At 43.8% G+C, this 16,393-nt stretch overlaps 1 protein-coding gene across 1 annotated transcript in view; it reads left to right on the forward strand.

Moving 5' to 3' along the window:
* Positions 1-16,393, forward strand: part of ABCC10 (ATP binding cassette subfamily C member 10) — a 609,641-nt gene that overhangs the window by 430,194 nt on the left and 163,054 nt on the right. Inside the window, 1 exon segment of the mRNA XM_069608805.1 lies at positions 2,463-2,716. Within this exon segment, the coding sequence (XP_069464906.1) occupies positions 2,463-2,716 (254 nt within the window).

Below are 16,393 nucleotides of genomic sequence, written 5' to 3' on the forward strand. Positions count from 1 at the left end.
CCAAAACCTGGGAGACAGGACTGACTATTAGGTACCCTCATTCTCATTTTGCTGAAACTCTGGTTGACCAAAGAGATATGTGCTGGAGATATAGGGTACCTGCGAGGAGAGTGAATCTTGATCCTCTCCTTAATGAAGTGTGGTCCAAAATCATTGACATCATTAAATGTTTAAGATAGTGCCAGAAACGTGATTTGTGCAGGCTACTGGCAGCCAATGCAGAGACATCAAGGCAGGGGTTATGGAACCTCTCTGTGGAAATCTGGCAAAGCATTCTGGAGAGGGATTATTTGCCAGTCTTTCTTTGACTCTTTGGTGGGGTCTTCACCTCTTGCTTCTACTGGTTTCTGATGCTGACCTGGGCTTAGGCGTGTACTTATCTGTCCTAGTGTGGTGGGCCGCCCTGTGACTATGCATCCTTTAGTGTTGTGGCACTGCTACGTAGTTACCCCATGATCATCTCTCTTAATCTCTGTTGTGCTCTCTCCACCAGGCTGCAGTGGGGTCCTTATCATTGCTCTTGTCCTTTTTCTATGTTCCAGGCTGCAGCCAGTGCATGTCTTTTCAGTTTTTGTAAGCCCCCGCCTTGCTGTTGCAGCCTTTGTTTGTTTTCCCGCATGCTCTCTTCCTGGCTGTGGAGGGGTCCCTATCTTTGCACTTCATATCTTTTTCTGTGTCACCCGTCTGCATGCGGTTCATGTCTTTGCACTTCCTGTAAACCATGCCTTGCTGTTGCATTTCCTGGCCTGCATGCCCCTTCTGTTCTCACCCCTTCTCTCTTACTCTAGCGCTTACCTGACTCTTGCAAGTCTGTGACGGTCAACCCTTTCTCAAAGTAATAGTGTTCGGCGCCTTACAAATCCATGGAATTTTTTTTTTTAACTCTCGAAATATTTCCGGATGACTGTGATACGAACTCAAAACATCACTTGTAGCTCCTTCGCCCTCAAGATCCAGTGAAACCCAAGTTGGAGGACTATAATGTCTGAGAGGGCCCCCTTAAAGGTAGTTTCTCTTACCTCTTGGTTCTCAAGCTTGTTTGTTTACTTGAGTATTGAAATGTGGTGTGGCCATTTTAAGTTTCTTCCTTTATGGAGAACAGTGTTTTATTTTACATTTGTGTTTTGATGAAACCGGGGCTTGCCAGTGTCTTACTTGTAGTGGGCCCTCAGCTTTTTCCGGAAGTGTAAATAGTTTTACTTTGCGTCAAGTACAAAGTGTTAAGTTGGTGGTCTATTCTCAGTCCTGATACCATCTTTAAAATCCCTTCATAAACATTATTGTACTGGGGAATGTGTTAATTTCAGAGTGGAAATTATAGCTGAGAGCGTGTCTCCCCAATTTGTAACATGCATTCCTGCGGTGGGCCACCCTTTGTCTCCTTCGATCTGCGTTTCTATTGGCCTGTTATCCCTCTTGGCACATTGTCTTTAACAGATGTCCCTATCTCTAATTGGACCGCTTTGCCTGCGACCTGCTGAGTGTTCTCCTTTTAGGCGGGTCTCTTCTAATGAGATAACGTGTTTATCCTCCATCAGTATATTTAATATCAACTGTTTTCCTTCTTGAACTGTTCACATTCCATGTTATGATCAGAGTTGTGCCTGTGAAAGACATCCTACTATGTTAATACTGAAACTATGCACATGGACCGATAACAATGTCCCATTTTTTATCACCGCCATGGGTCGTTCCTTTGTACCCACTTCTGCTGTGACCCCCCCTCCCTCACCCTTGTACGCCCCCCTCTGGATTGTTTTTCAGGTTCATGCTCCTGCATTGAACATGCCCTCCCATGAAGACCCTTCACACAATACCTGGCCTTTCTCACATAAACCCAAGGAATAAGGAACATAAGGGAGACGGATGCAAGATTACGCATGATCTTCTCACGTGCAGCAAATCTGGTGGTCTAGCCATTAGGCCTTTTCCTGTTACCAATGTCCGCCCTCTGTCAGGGTTCAACTCTGCCCTTCCAACCTATGCACCTTGTTAAATAATGTGTACCTGCTGGCGTGAAGGAAGTATAGAGGTACAGGGCAGCTTCATGCATGGTCAGTATGTGGTTGAGGTTTTCAAAAGATAGGTTAAGGGAATAAGAGTACTAGATTTTCTACAGGTGTATTGTATTCAGTGTTGAAAAGACGTATGGGAGACTACTTAATACACTTTCAATCTCATATATGGAATGTGGACTTTAGTTTGCAGAGGTTGTGCATATAAACGTGCACCCGGAAAATATATTTGAGATTTAAATAGTATTAAGCAGTAACTCATCTCTCCACTTTGACCCCACCACATGAGAGACATCAATTTAACATCCGTAAATAGAGTATTTCATACAAGATCTGTTCTGTTTGGTCTTCTAAACTGGTTTCTTGCATGGCTAAAGGGGACCATATAAAGTACATGGTGTTGGGGGATTGCGGCATGTTTATGGTAATATGTTACATTTGTTTTAGGTTTCTGCTGGTTGGCCAAGTCAAGGTCATGTGGAGTTCCGCAATGCCTTCCTGGCCTATCGCCCTGGCCTTCCCAATGCCCTGGATGGGGTGGACTTTACCTTCTTTCCGGGGGAGAGAGTCGGCATAGTGGGAAGAACTGGATCAGGCAAGTCCACCATCTTTCTCGCACTCTTCCGAATGATGGAGTTGGACCGAGGACAGATCCTTATTGACAACATCAACACACGATTGGTTGGACTGGAGGCACTAAGGTAGGGCTGGTAGAGCCTCCCTCTCAGGGTCAATTCTTCTTAGACATTGTGAGTTTTGATCTTTTAAATGTCACTGAGAAAACTCTTTTTCAAATTGTTTTATTTTTTGAAAGTTTTCAAAGACGAACAGAGCGTGATTGCACGTTTGTGGTAGAGGGAAAACATCCAGTGATTTGGAAAAATGAAACGATTTTCTCTTCTGCCAGCTTTTGTGTGGAGGTAGTTAATTCCACACAAAATATTTGCTGCATGCTCTAATTATTGCATACGATAATATGAAATCCCCATTGAGTCCTAGGGGACCCCAAAATGGGGAATAACTCTGGGGTCAGCATGCCAGTGAATATTGTAGCCCCTTAAAGTTAGCTCATACTTACCACATGTTGTAATGGTATTACCATTTGGTAGCATTTCCAGAGGAAATACTATAACCTCATAACCGGGAGCCCATAGTCAATGTGCAAATGTTCATTGCCAGTTTCAGATCTCAACATATTATGAGTACACTGAGTCTGCAGATCGGCCCTTAATAAAACAAATCGTAGCACATCTGATAAAACCATTGTGTGTTTGCAGCGTAGAAGTCTACATCCCCCTACGCATACTGTAGATACATCAATCCATGTGCTAATACATAGTGCAACCACACAATAACAACCTGAACTGTCACACAGAATAACTAACAATATGAACAGAAATAAGGTAGAGAGTTGTTTTTGTTGATGCCATCATTTCTTTGACTCTGAAGGGTGTGTCTTTGGGTTACACCAACCACAATTAAACATCCAACATCCAACAATGATGACTAGCGATATAGGTTCTCTCATATGGGGCCTTCATTAGTCGCATAGTTTTGTTTTCACTTTTTTAAGCTACACACACCAGCCCAACAAATCAATACCCCATGGAGGAAATCTATTGCTCGAGAAACCAAGGACCAGGGTGACCATCCTTGCTTCCAGATCAGCCACCTGAGCAGCAGCACTGTCACCTTCAACCATGGCCACCAAATCTTGACGTCAAGTGTCTTCATCAAATGATATTGCTGCGTATTACCCAGAGTGTCTCCTCTATATGAGGTTGATGCTTCTTCTGAAAGCGAACCGCTTCCAACAAACTACTGTGATGACAACCATTGCCACTTGTTGTGCTATCTACATTTCCAGCTGATTTCCACATGACCTGGATTTCTTTTGCGCTACAAAGGGGAGCAAGTGAATCAAACATTTTTCTGAATTTTCGGTCGGTTGCAAAGGAATACCAATCCCAAACAAAAGCAACGTGGGCTGGAGATTAAAATTGCAGCCTATTACTGGGGTTAGCAAGTGCAACACATGCTTTCAGAAATCCATGACAAATTGACACAACCAGAACAGGTAGCTCATGGTACCAAACAGACCGACAAAGCCTCTGCAGCCCTTGGGCAACCCCTAAATGTGCATCACAAATAATTGTGACACTGGGAAACACAGGAGCTAGACAATCTTATATTGTATTTCTCTATTTCTGATATAGAAGAAAACACCACTCATGAGATCCATAAATTCTATGGTGACCGCTGATTCCTCAGACCATTGAGTCATCAGTGACGTAGTTCTCCTGACGTTGTCATGTATAAGGAACCTACCCAGGGGTATGATTTAAGGGTAATTATCACTAATTCCTTAATCACTGCCTTGTCATGGGTATGCTTCCCACTGGGCCACCCCACCATTTCCTTTATCTAGCCGATGGGCAGTGTAACATGTTCATCAAAAGGTCACCACTGGTCAACTGAGCCTGTCCCTCCGGCATAGGTGGATTGCAACTCTGCACAGACGATGAAAGTAACAGAAATCCCCTCACTGTAGGCCACTTGTGAATGGATTTCAGATTAACTCTGTTTCTGCAATGACTTTTACCAACATCAATGACGGAAACTTACCAAGGAGTGTTGACGAGCAGCTACAGAGAGCAAAGGAGGGGGATCGCCACAATGTACTTCGGCTAGAATGGTTTCACGACTGTTCTCTCTGCCACCTTTCACACTGCATTGAAATGTATCAGTCAGAGCCTGATGTTGCATGCTTGTGCCCGCAGTACAGAGCATCCCCACTCTGGCATTCCCAAACGTCGGTCTGTCTAGTGTCTTCAGGATTGAGGCCTTCTGGATTTCTAATGCAGATAGAAGAATTGGGGAGCATTGGTTTGCATTTCCCTAGGCACAGGTGAGGGCGTTGTAGTGAAAGCATCTGTTCTAGATGGAGCAGTTTCAGAATGATGCGCATCTTGAGAGAATGTATTCCAGGGGCATGGTCCTTGGACATCTGTAGCATTCCTGGCACCCCCTGCCTTTTGATCGGAACTATATAACAGAACATTGTCTGCATAGAGTAAGATCTTCTGTTCGAAGATTCACCCCCCCCACCCAAATCACCCCACAGAGCTGTGAGTGCTCCCTTATCTTGCAAGATAAGGGCTCAATGGCTATACAGTATTGCACAGTGAGTAGCGCACTCGCTGTGGAATCTGTGCAGAGGCTGCTGACGCAGGTTCGAATCCCGGCAGGGGCAAATTCAGCCTTTCATCCTTCCGAGGTCGATAAATGAGCACCACACACGTGGGTAATAATAAGCAGCGCTCCGATACCTGAGGGTTCGTAGCGCTATATAAATGCCAAATTATTATTATTATTATTATTATTATTATTATTATTATTATTATTATTATTATTATTATTATTATTATTATTATTATTGATTACGGAAGGATGAACAAGTCGCCTCTATATCCTTGTGACACCATAAAGAGGGAACGGGAAGGGCACGTAGTTGTCAGTGTGTAATAGTCCGCAGACCACATTTCCCAAGAGCGATAAGCATGTCGTGTCATCTCACCCAATCAAATGCCTTTTCAGTGTCAAGGGGCTGAACACATTATTCCTTGCTTCACAGGATATCATTATATGAGTACCAGTTTCGTTTGGGTGATATTGTATGTAAATATGTGCTCTGTAAAGCGCTTTGGATAAAGACGCTGTATAAATAACTCATTATCATTATATCAAGAAAACATCCCACGCTGTCCAAGAAGTGATTACCACATATATAAATCCTTCTTGACCTTTGACGAGTGAGGGGAGGATGGAGTCAAGCCGGAGTACCAAGCATTTCGGCAGTATTTTGGCATTCAAGTTAATCAATGAGTTCAGTCTATGGGAGTCTCTGTGTGAATTATGCTTCTAAAGTCTCTGTATTTAATCTACACTACAGACCCCAAGCTGTCAAACTCTTTATTCTTAATATCTGGGTTTCAAGGTCTCTTAGTATTTCCTCTGTGACTGAAATTCTCAAAAGGCCATTACTATCCACGGTCTCTGACGTCTTCGTTATGACTTCAGTTACCAGTATGGCCATTCTTTCATTCTCACTCTTTTGGGAGTTCGTTATCACTGTGGTTTGTAATCTGTAATGGTACACATAGTCTCTTGACGCTTCTTTATGACTGTTGTCAAGATCTAATGCAGGAGGTTAGGAAATATTTTCTTTATGCTGCTTTCCTCCCATAGACTTCTATGGGCCATCCTTTCTTTTTGCTTTGTCTTCACTGCTGACATGAATTTTTGGAGGTAGGTAAAACCTTCTGATTTACCTCCCTTGCTGTAAGCTAATTTTTATGGGGAAATTGATCAGTCCCAAAGACTATCAGTAATGGGAGGCCCTGTCTCCTATTTTTTAAACTGCATACATCACTTTACAGTGAAGTGTGGTTAGGATACTTTGTATCCTTAAACCTTTTTCTTTTTTAACGTTATGGTTACAAATGCAATGTGTCCAGGATGGGCTGGTGGCAGCAGATAGTTTTCAACCGTGCTCATGCACTTTTGCATTTTACTGCATAATTCCATAAAGAGTACCATATCCTGTGGCCATATTGTCCTTTGGCCATCTTTCTGCCCTCCAAGGTCTGGAATTGCCATATATGGAGTTATTTTTCACAGGGAAAGTTTCTGCTTTCTCAGGAAAAGGGGTGGTATGTGTGTGTGGCCGGATGTGGGAGCTGAGACTGCCTGGATCAATCCACGTGCCCCTGAATGTCTGTTGCTGGGCAGAATGCGTGGCCAGTGGCTGGATAGCCATTGCCAGTTTGATTGGTGCAGAGCCTTACCATTGGTGGACCTGGCCGAGCTTCAAGTCTAAATCTGCTGCAGGCATTTGACAGATCAGTGTTGCAACCAAGAACCCTACAAAGAGGGGCAGCCTGCTGTTGACCCAAGGACCATTGCAGCTGTCCAGCATTGCCTCCAGCCAAGTCCCAGTGAAGCCCTGCTGTCCTGATTTAAAGAAGGGACTCACTGGTGCGTTGATGCCTGGACTGGTGGAAACAAGCAGACTCAACCCCTGCTCAAGTATCCATGCCGGCTGAGCCTTCAGAAGTATTCCTGGACTCACCAGCTCTCCCCTGGGCTACCTCGCTGCACTCATCGCTGGAGTGCATCTTTGGAAATTGTGGGATCTTCAACTTGTGCTACAACATGTCTTCATTTTCAGCCTTCTAATCTCAACGGAAGCTGTGCTGGGCCTGCTCCTTTGTTCGCCATCTGAAGATCTCTTCACTCCCATTGCAACACATCGTCTTCATTCAGTGGAGGGCTTCTGAGGTCGCCTTCTCCGCAGAAGTCTTCTTCCTTTCATTGCAAGGGTGTTAAGCTGGACAGCGCCTGTAACCACAATACAGGTACAGTGACCGACTGAAACTAAATCCTGTGTTTGAAAAACAACCTCTGCACCCATGGCTCATGGGCCTTCCTCAATTGGACCAAGCAAAGAAGGACGTGTCCCCAACGTAGTCCAGAACCTCTGAAGTGGTCTCTGGAGAAATCGGAGTAATGGTGGGTAAGTAAACCAGAAGGTGTCTCAGCCACTAGTCCCCAGGGATCTGTCCTCCAGGTAGCCAGGACACGGCCATTGCTTTTGGATGGACCAGTGCAGGAGGATGACCTAGGTGAGGGGTCTTGGGGGAGTGGGAGTCGGACACCTGATGCTGAAACGCGGTATCACCTTCCCTGTAACACCTTTACCCCATCCTACCAAGTAGGATATTTAGGAACTCAACCCCTACCCCCCTTTTACAACACAAACACTTTCTAACAGACAGCTTGCTATGAGAGAAAACTGACTTAACACCCGAGCCGTATACCTGATGTGTCCCAATACAGTGGTCAGGCAAGGTCAGGCAATTACTGAGCATCGCATACACCAGACTTCCATTACACATCCCCACATGGATAAAAGGCAGAACACTAGAGCACACTCTGAGCGAGGCAAAGCAAACGAGGAAACAGCAGTTCCAAGATGGCAGTTTAAAACGAGGAGAAAGACGGCGAATCAGAAGTGGATCACAAGGAGGGAAGTTCCCTTGACCTTTTCGACGAGGATCCGTTACTTTCACGAAACCTTGATCCATTTCTTTCACGAAACCTCGAAAATAGAAAGTGTAAGACCAGGAAACCAAGCTGAAGAATCCGGCATTGTATGCCAGAGGTACCCGGGGCTCTCCTGTGTTGATAATTAAAGCATGGAGAATCGCCAGCTGCTGTGGTACTGTCCTGGGCTCCAACAACAAAGCTGTGCCAGCGAAATCAACACAGCCATTGTGTACGGGAGACCGATACCAGACTGGTCTGTGTTGAAGCCAAGGTTGCAAGCGGAAACATTGTATGGTGAGCGCTTAAGCCAACAGTGTATGAAACGCATGTGATAACCAACACGAGTAAAATTGAACAGCAGATGAGTGATTGAACTTTAAAACCAAGATACGATACCTTTGACAGAGTGTTCAGGCACCGCGTGCATACTCAGTCGAAGGTCTCTGTAAGGTATCCAACTGAGAGTTGACAAAGGTGAAAGAGTGGCAAAGAACTGTGCATCAGAGTGGTCCTGCGACATGTCAAGTAGAATCCTGTGCACAATCAAAAGTCTTCGCTGTTGATACAGTAAAGAAAGTTGATGGCAAAGTAGAAAAAGATGGCCCGACCCCGAACGAGGGAGATCAAGTGAAGGTTTTTGGGTTAAAGCAAGTTTGTGTTAAAGGGAACTCCATTGGTATGAGCACGGCGGAGGGAGACTGATTGAAGATTGTGTGTTAAAACGGATCTGAGCCCGGCTGAGGGGGATCCGAGGTGAATAGTAAATCGCCTAAAAGAATTGTGCAGATGTGAATTACTAGAATGAAAGGAACTTTGTTGCATCAGGCCCTCTGAAAGAAGGGGCTTTTGAATGGCAAAGAGACTTTGACACAGAAGGTCATGATGTTGAGGTTTTGGACTGCACCCTCGTGCTAGAGAAGACAGATTGTGCTAATCTCTACTGTGTCGCCTTTTCCCATGCTGAAAACGTGGGAAGGGAAGCCTAGGGCCTGAACATCCTGACATATCATTTCTTGAACATTTCTTTCTTTTGCATAACATTATTTCCCACACTCTTTGTATTTAGAAGTAAGGATTGGCAATAGGTTTTTTAGTATAGGCCCTTTTATTTTGACAAGACACCTCTAGGTCTGCGTTATTATTTGATGGTCGTAACTTGCGCCCATCTTTAGATTTCGGATTAGATGGGCATTTTTAAAACCCATTGAAGTTCAGTAAACACCCTTGAACTGTGGTAACGTGTGTCTGTGTTACTTGTGTCTGAAAATCCATATCAGCCACCATTAGTTACCACGAGTTGTGGTAACTCCAAGATGGCCGCTCGCACGACGAGCAGTGCACCCTCCTTCATTCCTGCTTGTTGACTTTCTCTTTGTGCCCTGATTGGTCCGCTGGGTGCTTTTCTGCACCAACCCCGAACCGGCAGGCGATTTTGAGACGGCCCACTAGCACGAAGGCTCACCTACACAAAGGCTCTGCCCTGCCTGTCCCGAGCCTGTCACTTGCCGTCAGGCCGTCGGTCAGAACCTCTGCCTGATCGGGCTAACTCCACGCTCGCTGACATGGTACGATACAGCCTCTCGCACGTGCCCTCAATGTAGTATCACTCTGACTCTGTTAGTATCTCATTTGTTATGCATATGCCTGTACACACCTGTTGACTAACGTGGCACACTTGGTCTCCCAAGTTCCCTTGTGTTATACAAGTACCCTTGGACTCAGGTCGCATTGCAAATCTCATCAGCCTACCAACCCTATGTGTCCTGGACACCCTGATTCACTCCTCTAATAGTTTGTGCATACACTTGACTTATCTTCTCTTACTGCATAATACCCTGCCTCATATATGCTCCTGCATGCACTGCCTCATTGCAGAAATGGCTCAGGCACCTAGACGCTTAATTGCTCTGCCTTGTCCAATGTACTATCAAGATGTTATCATTAATGAGCATTATTGCGACTGGACCCAGGACCTTCCCTTACTTGCTGCGCCCACCCCACTGTACTTCAGCCAATTTGTACAACACACTCTGCCTATGGTGCCTTCCAGCCAGTGCCTATTGCACTTGAGCACTATTGTGTTAGGCATCCCACCCAGTGTGTCATATTGTATCTATAGGTGTTGCACCATCTCTTAGCCAAATTGTGTCATTTGCACTTAGGTGCTACCTCTTTATATCTCAGCCACATTGAGCCATAGTGTGTCATTCGAATTTAGATGCCATTTCACTGCATTTTAGCCAAACTGTGTCATTCGGATTTAGATGTTAATTCATTGCATTTTAGCCATATCGAGCCAAATTGTGTCATTTGAACTTAGGTGCTACCTCTTTGTATCTCGGCCAAATTGAGCCATAGTGTGTCATTCGAATCTAGGTGCTACTTCATTGTATCTCAGTCAAACTGCCCTAGTTCAAACTTGGGTGCGGTTCCTCAGCTAGCACTACTCTCTTCAGGCACCCTGAGCCCTTTTTGTCCAGGGAGAGCCTAACTCGGCACCAGCCTAGGCCAAAGCATTTGTCTTGGAGCTAGGCCAACCACTTAAATTTCCATTATATTTGCTACAACTACTTAGCATGTATCCCTTAAGCACAAGCTTGCTCGCCCGCCTCCTGCTCCTCATAAATACCCTAGCACTGTTTAGCATGCCACCTCAGTCACCTATCATTATGTATTCGACTATGATCAACACAGAGTCACCTAGTAGTTATCCCCCACATATTGGCTACTTACAGCCACTGCTACCCTCCAGCCTCCCCCGCTCCACCATTGATAAAAATCTAGGACTCAGAGCTAATTCATGAGCCCCTCGCCCGCTCTGTGCCCACCTTACAGAGACTAAGAACCACGATTGCCCGGCCCAGCCTACCTACCCTTAAACCTAACTCATCCCAGAACTCCAACCTCATACCTCCATACTGTCCATCCAATCAGGGTAATCCTGAACTAACACAAGATCACCCCCAGATCACAATTACTAAATCCACTTCGAGTCACCAACTCAAGGGAGCTCTAATCAATTCTAGATCGTTAGTAGCTCACGCAACAGAAATTGCTGACTTGATCCTCAAAGAAGACCTCGACCTCCTTGCTATTACGGAGACTTGGCTACGTCCTGCAGCTGGCCCAATGCTCATGCTTGCAGTCCCAGATAATAATTCCATCTTGAGACAGGACCGACCCAACTCCAGAGGAGGGGGTATTGCTATCATACACAAATGTAGTCTTACCATGAGAACTGTAACTACTATCAACGTCCTCTCCTGCGAACTACTCTCTGTTAAAGTCCCTCTTACCAATTCACAAACTCTTAACATCCAACTTATATATCGCCCTCCAGGACCAATAGGTACTTTCGATGAAGACATTAATACTATATTATCCAGCAACCTTAAAAGTTCCACCCAAGTACTCACCCTTGGGGACTTCAATATGGGCTACAATGACCCGGAAGACCAAATTGCCAATACTACACTTAATACCTTCTCCGATTTAGGATTTATCCAAAGATGCATGGAACCTACTCACGCTAAAGGCAGAATACTTGCCTGGGTGGCTGACTATAATTGTCTAGCCAACAACACTGACATCTCACCATTAGCCCGGACTGACCACCATTTGGTATCGTTCATGCTCTCTACCGTCCGACCTCCACCCTTGCCTATTAGAATGGGCCCCCACCACACGAGAAATAAGAAAAGTATCACCGTGGAAAGACTTATCCCGAACTTACTCCCCACACTCAACACACTCTCCGACAACCTGGATCCGGACACCTTGGTTGAAGAATACAATGAAATCATGTCCACCTCGCACGACTTAATCGCTCCCCTCAAACTAGACCAAGCAAGCCCAAAATGCATCTGAACAAATGGTACACACCATTCCTCAAAAATCTAAGACAGCAAAAAAGAAACTGTGAAGCCACCTGGAAAAAACACCCTTCAGTAGCCAATAAATCTAAACTTACTAAACTAGCGGCCCTGTACAAAAAAGAAATCTACCTTGCCAAACAATCCTCCTTTGACTCCCGTATATCCCAAGCAAAATCAAACATGAAGGAACTATTCTCCATCCTTAAAGAAGTAGAAACCCCTATTGCACCACCAGATACCTGTATCAAAGATATAAATTGGTGCTCAGAAATTCAAAATGCCTTAGCTAATAAGCAGATAAAAAATGCAAAAGCATCCAAAACGATCCAGGACAAAGCGCCTTGTAAGATTTAGAAAAAATATTTATTAAATTAGTTAGTTATTAATCCTTATTTACTACTAGTCATCCCATTGTGATCATAAATTAGCCCTTATGATAACATGTGTTTCGGCCCTCACCGGCCTTTTTCAAATCAGGGCTGGTGTAATCATACTGGTTATGAAAAACATTGAACGTAAATGGGATGCAAGGAAACATATCAAATATTTCAAATATCCAATTCAACAAGGTAATTTACATGAAGTCATGTATTGCATCATACATTTAAGAAGAAAACTACCCCAATCCCCATTGTAAAAATAAATCAAAAACATCATATACCCGATTTAGAACATAATAAATGACCATAAACATTGTTTTGGTTTCAATCAAAAATATAATGAAATCATTGTTTGGTGAGACAAGGGAGGGGAAGGGGTTAAGAGAAAGAAAGGGGGAAAGAAAAGGACATACATATAAACAGGAGACAAGAAAACAGATAATGCGTTAGTCACGATTTACCTCATGCCTGATTGTAATAATTAATTGGAGGGCACTGCTACATCATGTCATAACTTACCCACACCGGGGGTTAATAACTCCTCAATCAATCAATAGTATATTGGGCCAAATCCCATTGAGGTGTAATCTGTTAATGAGAAACAGATATACAGAGCGATATTTAAGGTTCCAATATCGCTATTTGATGAAGTGCTCAATTGCAGACTTCGTTTCATTGAAGTCTTGTGTGTTTTAAAAAGTTAGGTACTCTCTGAGTAATTAAGTATACCATCAGGTCTGCGTAAACACGTATTTAACTGGTGTCCTAACATTGATATATTTGTAAGTGCCACACCGTGGTGGTGTGATGCACAACTATGTGCCAATAACATGTGCTTTTCTAGTTGAGATCGCGTAACTCATTGTTATCGATCTGATCCACAAAATATTGTGTAAACTACGATTTACAGCCTCTTAAAGTATTTAGATCCTGAACCGAAGTTCAGTCTACGGCCCATATGAGGGAAGAAAGTAGAACCACTTACCACGAAAGTAATGTAATTGCTCGCATCGGCTTCTGTAGTGAGAGCAAACGCCATCTTGGGACTCTATTGGTGAATCTAACTGGTTAAAGGGTGCACAAGTACTATATGTTTACATTTGCATAGTATCACTTGAGTTCGTCAACTTAGTCTGTGATGGGTGTTGCCTTAAAGGCATAGGCAAACTAATATAATAACAACGGTCCGAGCTGATTTGCTCAACTGTTCTAAGCGTTCAATGCCCAACTATTAGATTGCTGAAAACATGTAGTCACAACCAGGACAAAAAATGTCGGAATGAAAAATAGTGAAAGTGAATGTTAGTGTTTATCGAGAAAACAAACACGTTATTATTTACTATGGCGGGCATTACCTGCTGTTGTAGACCATATACATGTAAGTCTAATCCAAAACAAATAGGGAGTGTTTTCGGGGAAAAAGGATATTAGTCAGCACAGAACTTAATGGTAAAAATACCCATGCAATGGAAACATGCAGAAATGAGATTGTAACATAAATTATCAATGAGTGATGAACATGTGTGTCAAACATATAACGTTAATGTACCCACATTAATTGGATTACATGCATCTTTGTTTTTATAAAAATGAAGACATTTCTGTGTCTAAATTCAAGCCCAGCATAGTTGTGTTAAAAAAGCAAATTATTCTGGCTTCCGATTGACGTAGTGCTAGTACTCTATCTCCACCCCTTTTGGATATTGTAAAATATTGCAAACCAATAAATCCTGGCACCCCATTTATGTTCAATGTTTTTCATAACCAGTATGATTACACCAGCCCTGATTGGAAAAAGGCCGGTGAGGGCCGAAAAAACGTGTTATCATAAGGGCTAATTTATGATCACAATGTGATGACTAGGAGTAAATAAGGATTAATAACTAACTAATTTAATAAATATTTTTTCTAAATCTTACAAGGCGCTTTGTCCTGGATCTTTTTGGATGCTTTTGCATTTTTTATCTGCAGTTTCTTTCGGCTTACCGTCAATCCAGTGACCTGCGACGATACATGATAATTATGTGGAAATAAGGGGTTATTCCTGTCCCCTCATTTTTTCATTGCCTAATATGATTTAATTCACATTTTCTTCAATCCAATGGAGTAAGAGTCGCCCGACAGACCAGCTGTAACACCAAGCCTTACCTTTGGTTAGCTAATAAGATTGCTACTCTACAAAATAAAAATTCTTGCAAATAAGCCTCCCTGAATGACCCTCCCCTACCAAATCTCCTGAGAAGCTTACTTTAAGGGAAACTACCCGCTTCAATTTTCCTAAAGTCACCACACTTGAAGTAGAAAAAATAATTTTATCACTAAAACTTTCCAATTGTCAGGGCGATTTGTGCCCTGCACAACTCATTAAAGATGCTGCCCGCGACCTCTCCCCCTTCATCACGAAATTAATCAACGCCTCCTTCTCCACTGGCTCTATCCCCACCAACTTAAAACAATCCTGGGTACATCAACTACTAAAAAAGCCCACACTCGACCCAGCCATGGCTACAAACTATAGACCCATAACGACCGTACCATTCCTTCTAAAAATACTGGATAAGGATGCATACGTACAAATACAGAAGTACCTGGAAGAACATCACCTACTAGGAGCTAGGCAATCAGGCTTCCGTCCTCAACATGGGACTGAGACTGCCCTCGTTGACCTTAAAGCACAGATCGACAAGCTCAGAGACAATGGCCAAGCCGCCTTACTTCTCCTCCTAGACCTCTCTGCAGCATTTGACCTGGTCGATCACTCTGTCTTATGCACACACCTACACACATCAGCGCACTTTTCAGTTGAGGCCATCACATGGATTAGATCTTTCCTCAACGGCAGAACCATGAGAATTTTTTCTCCCACAGCTGCAGCAGACCCCACACCCATCACCTGTGGTGTGCCACAGGGCTATTTTGTCTCCCCCACTCTGTACAACATATTTACCAAGCCCCTTTTCAATGATTTGGATCATCTCGGTATCACCTACACCAATTACGCAGATGATACCCAGATCCTCCTTGCGCTTTCTGGAGATTATGGGAAGGATTTGGCCTTGGTAAATAGTGTACATCATCATCCAGGCATGAATGGCCACACATGGACTATGCCTGAATGATGATAAAACAGAACTCATAATTCTAGGTACTACCGCCAGCCTAAAGGAATTCGGCCCTGCCTATTGTTCTTTCATGATTGATGGCTATAGAATCAAAGTGGGACAAGAGGTCAAAACCCTAGGTTTTTACCTGGACTCCACCTTCTCCTTCAACAGACAGGTGAATTCGCTAGCTTCCTAAACGGCTTGCACGTGTAAACTGATCCGTACAGCCACATCTTTTTTGTCTGACACTAGCTGTTTGACCCTCTCTAGAGCCCTCATACTGTCCCGCCTGGACTACTGCAACGCTCTCTATCTGGGATCCTCCAAAGCCACCACCAGTAAACTTCAAACTCTCCAGAACAACGCCCTTAGAGCGGCACTGGGCATCTCCAGAAGAGAGCATATCACAGTATACTGCTAACAGAATAACTGGCTTTGTGTCAATGACAAAATGCTCCTGAAAACTGCCTCACTCACCCACAAATCCCTCAACAACGCTATCCCCATCTACTTAATCGACAGATTCCATAGACAGACATCTCTGAGACCCACAAGAACAGCATATAAAGACTGCCTTTCTGTCCCTAATTTTAAACGTTCTACTAGAGGGGGTAACAGCTTCCCAGTGAAAGCAGCCAAACTATGGAACTTTCTACCGCCAACCCTCAGAATGGACTCGCACTAACAGAACTTCCGATCTAAGGTCGTTTTATGGTTCAAAACGTAGGCCTCCCAACACAGGCAGGTTTTTCACACTCCTGTAGACTGTACTGCCTACTGCCTGTACTTATTGTTTCCGACTTGTATATATATATATATTCTGATATTACTACGTGTTTATATTTCTTGCTGTTGTAACTAAGCTTCGCAATTTCATGTAAATGCTGTGCACTGTTGCCTGAGGGTATGCT

Source organism: Ambystoma mexicanum, chromosome 4q (genome assembly GCF_040938575.1).
Source record: "Ambystoma mexicanum isolate Mex_15411 chromosome 4q, UKY_AmexF1_1, whole genome shotgun sequence".
In the NCBI taxonomy this organism is placed as follows: Eukaryota; Metazoa; Chordata; class Amphibia; order Caudata; family Ambystomatidae; genus Ambystoma; species Ambystoma mexicanum.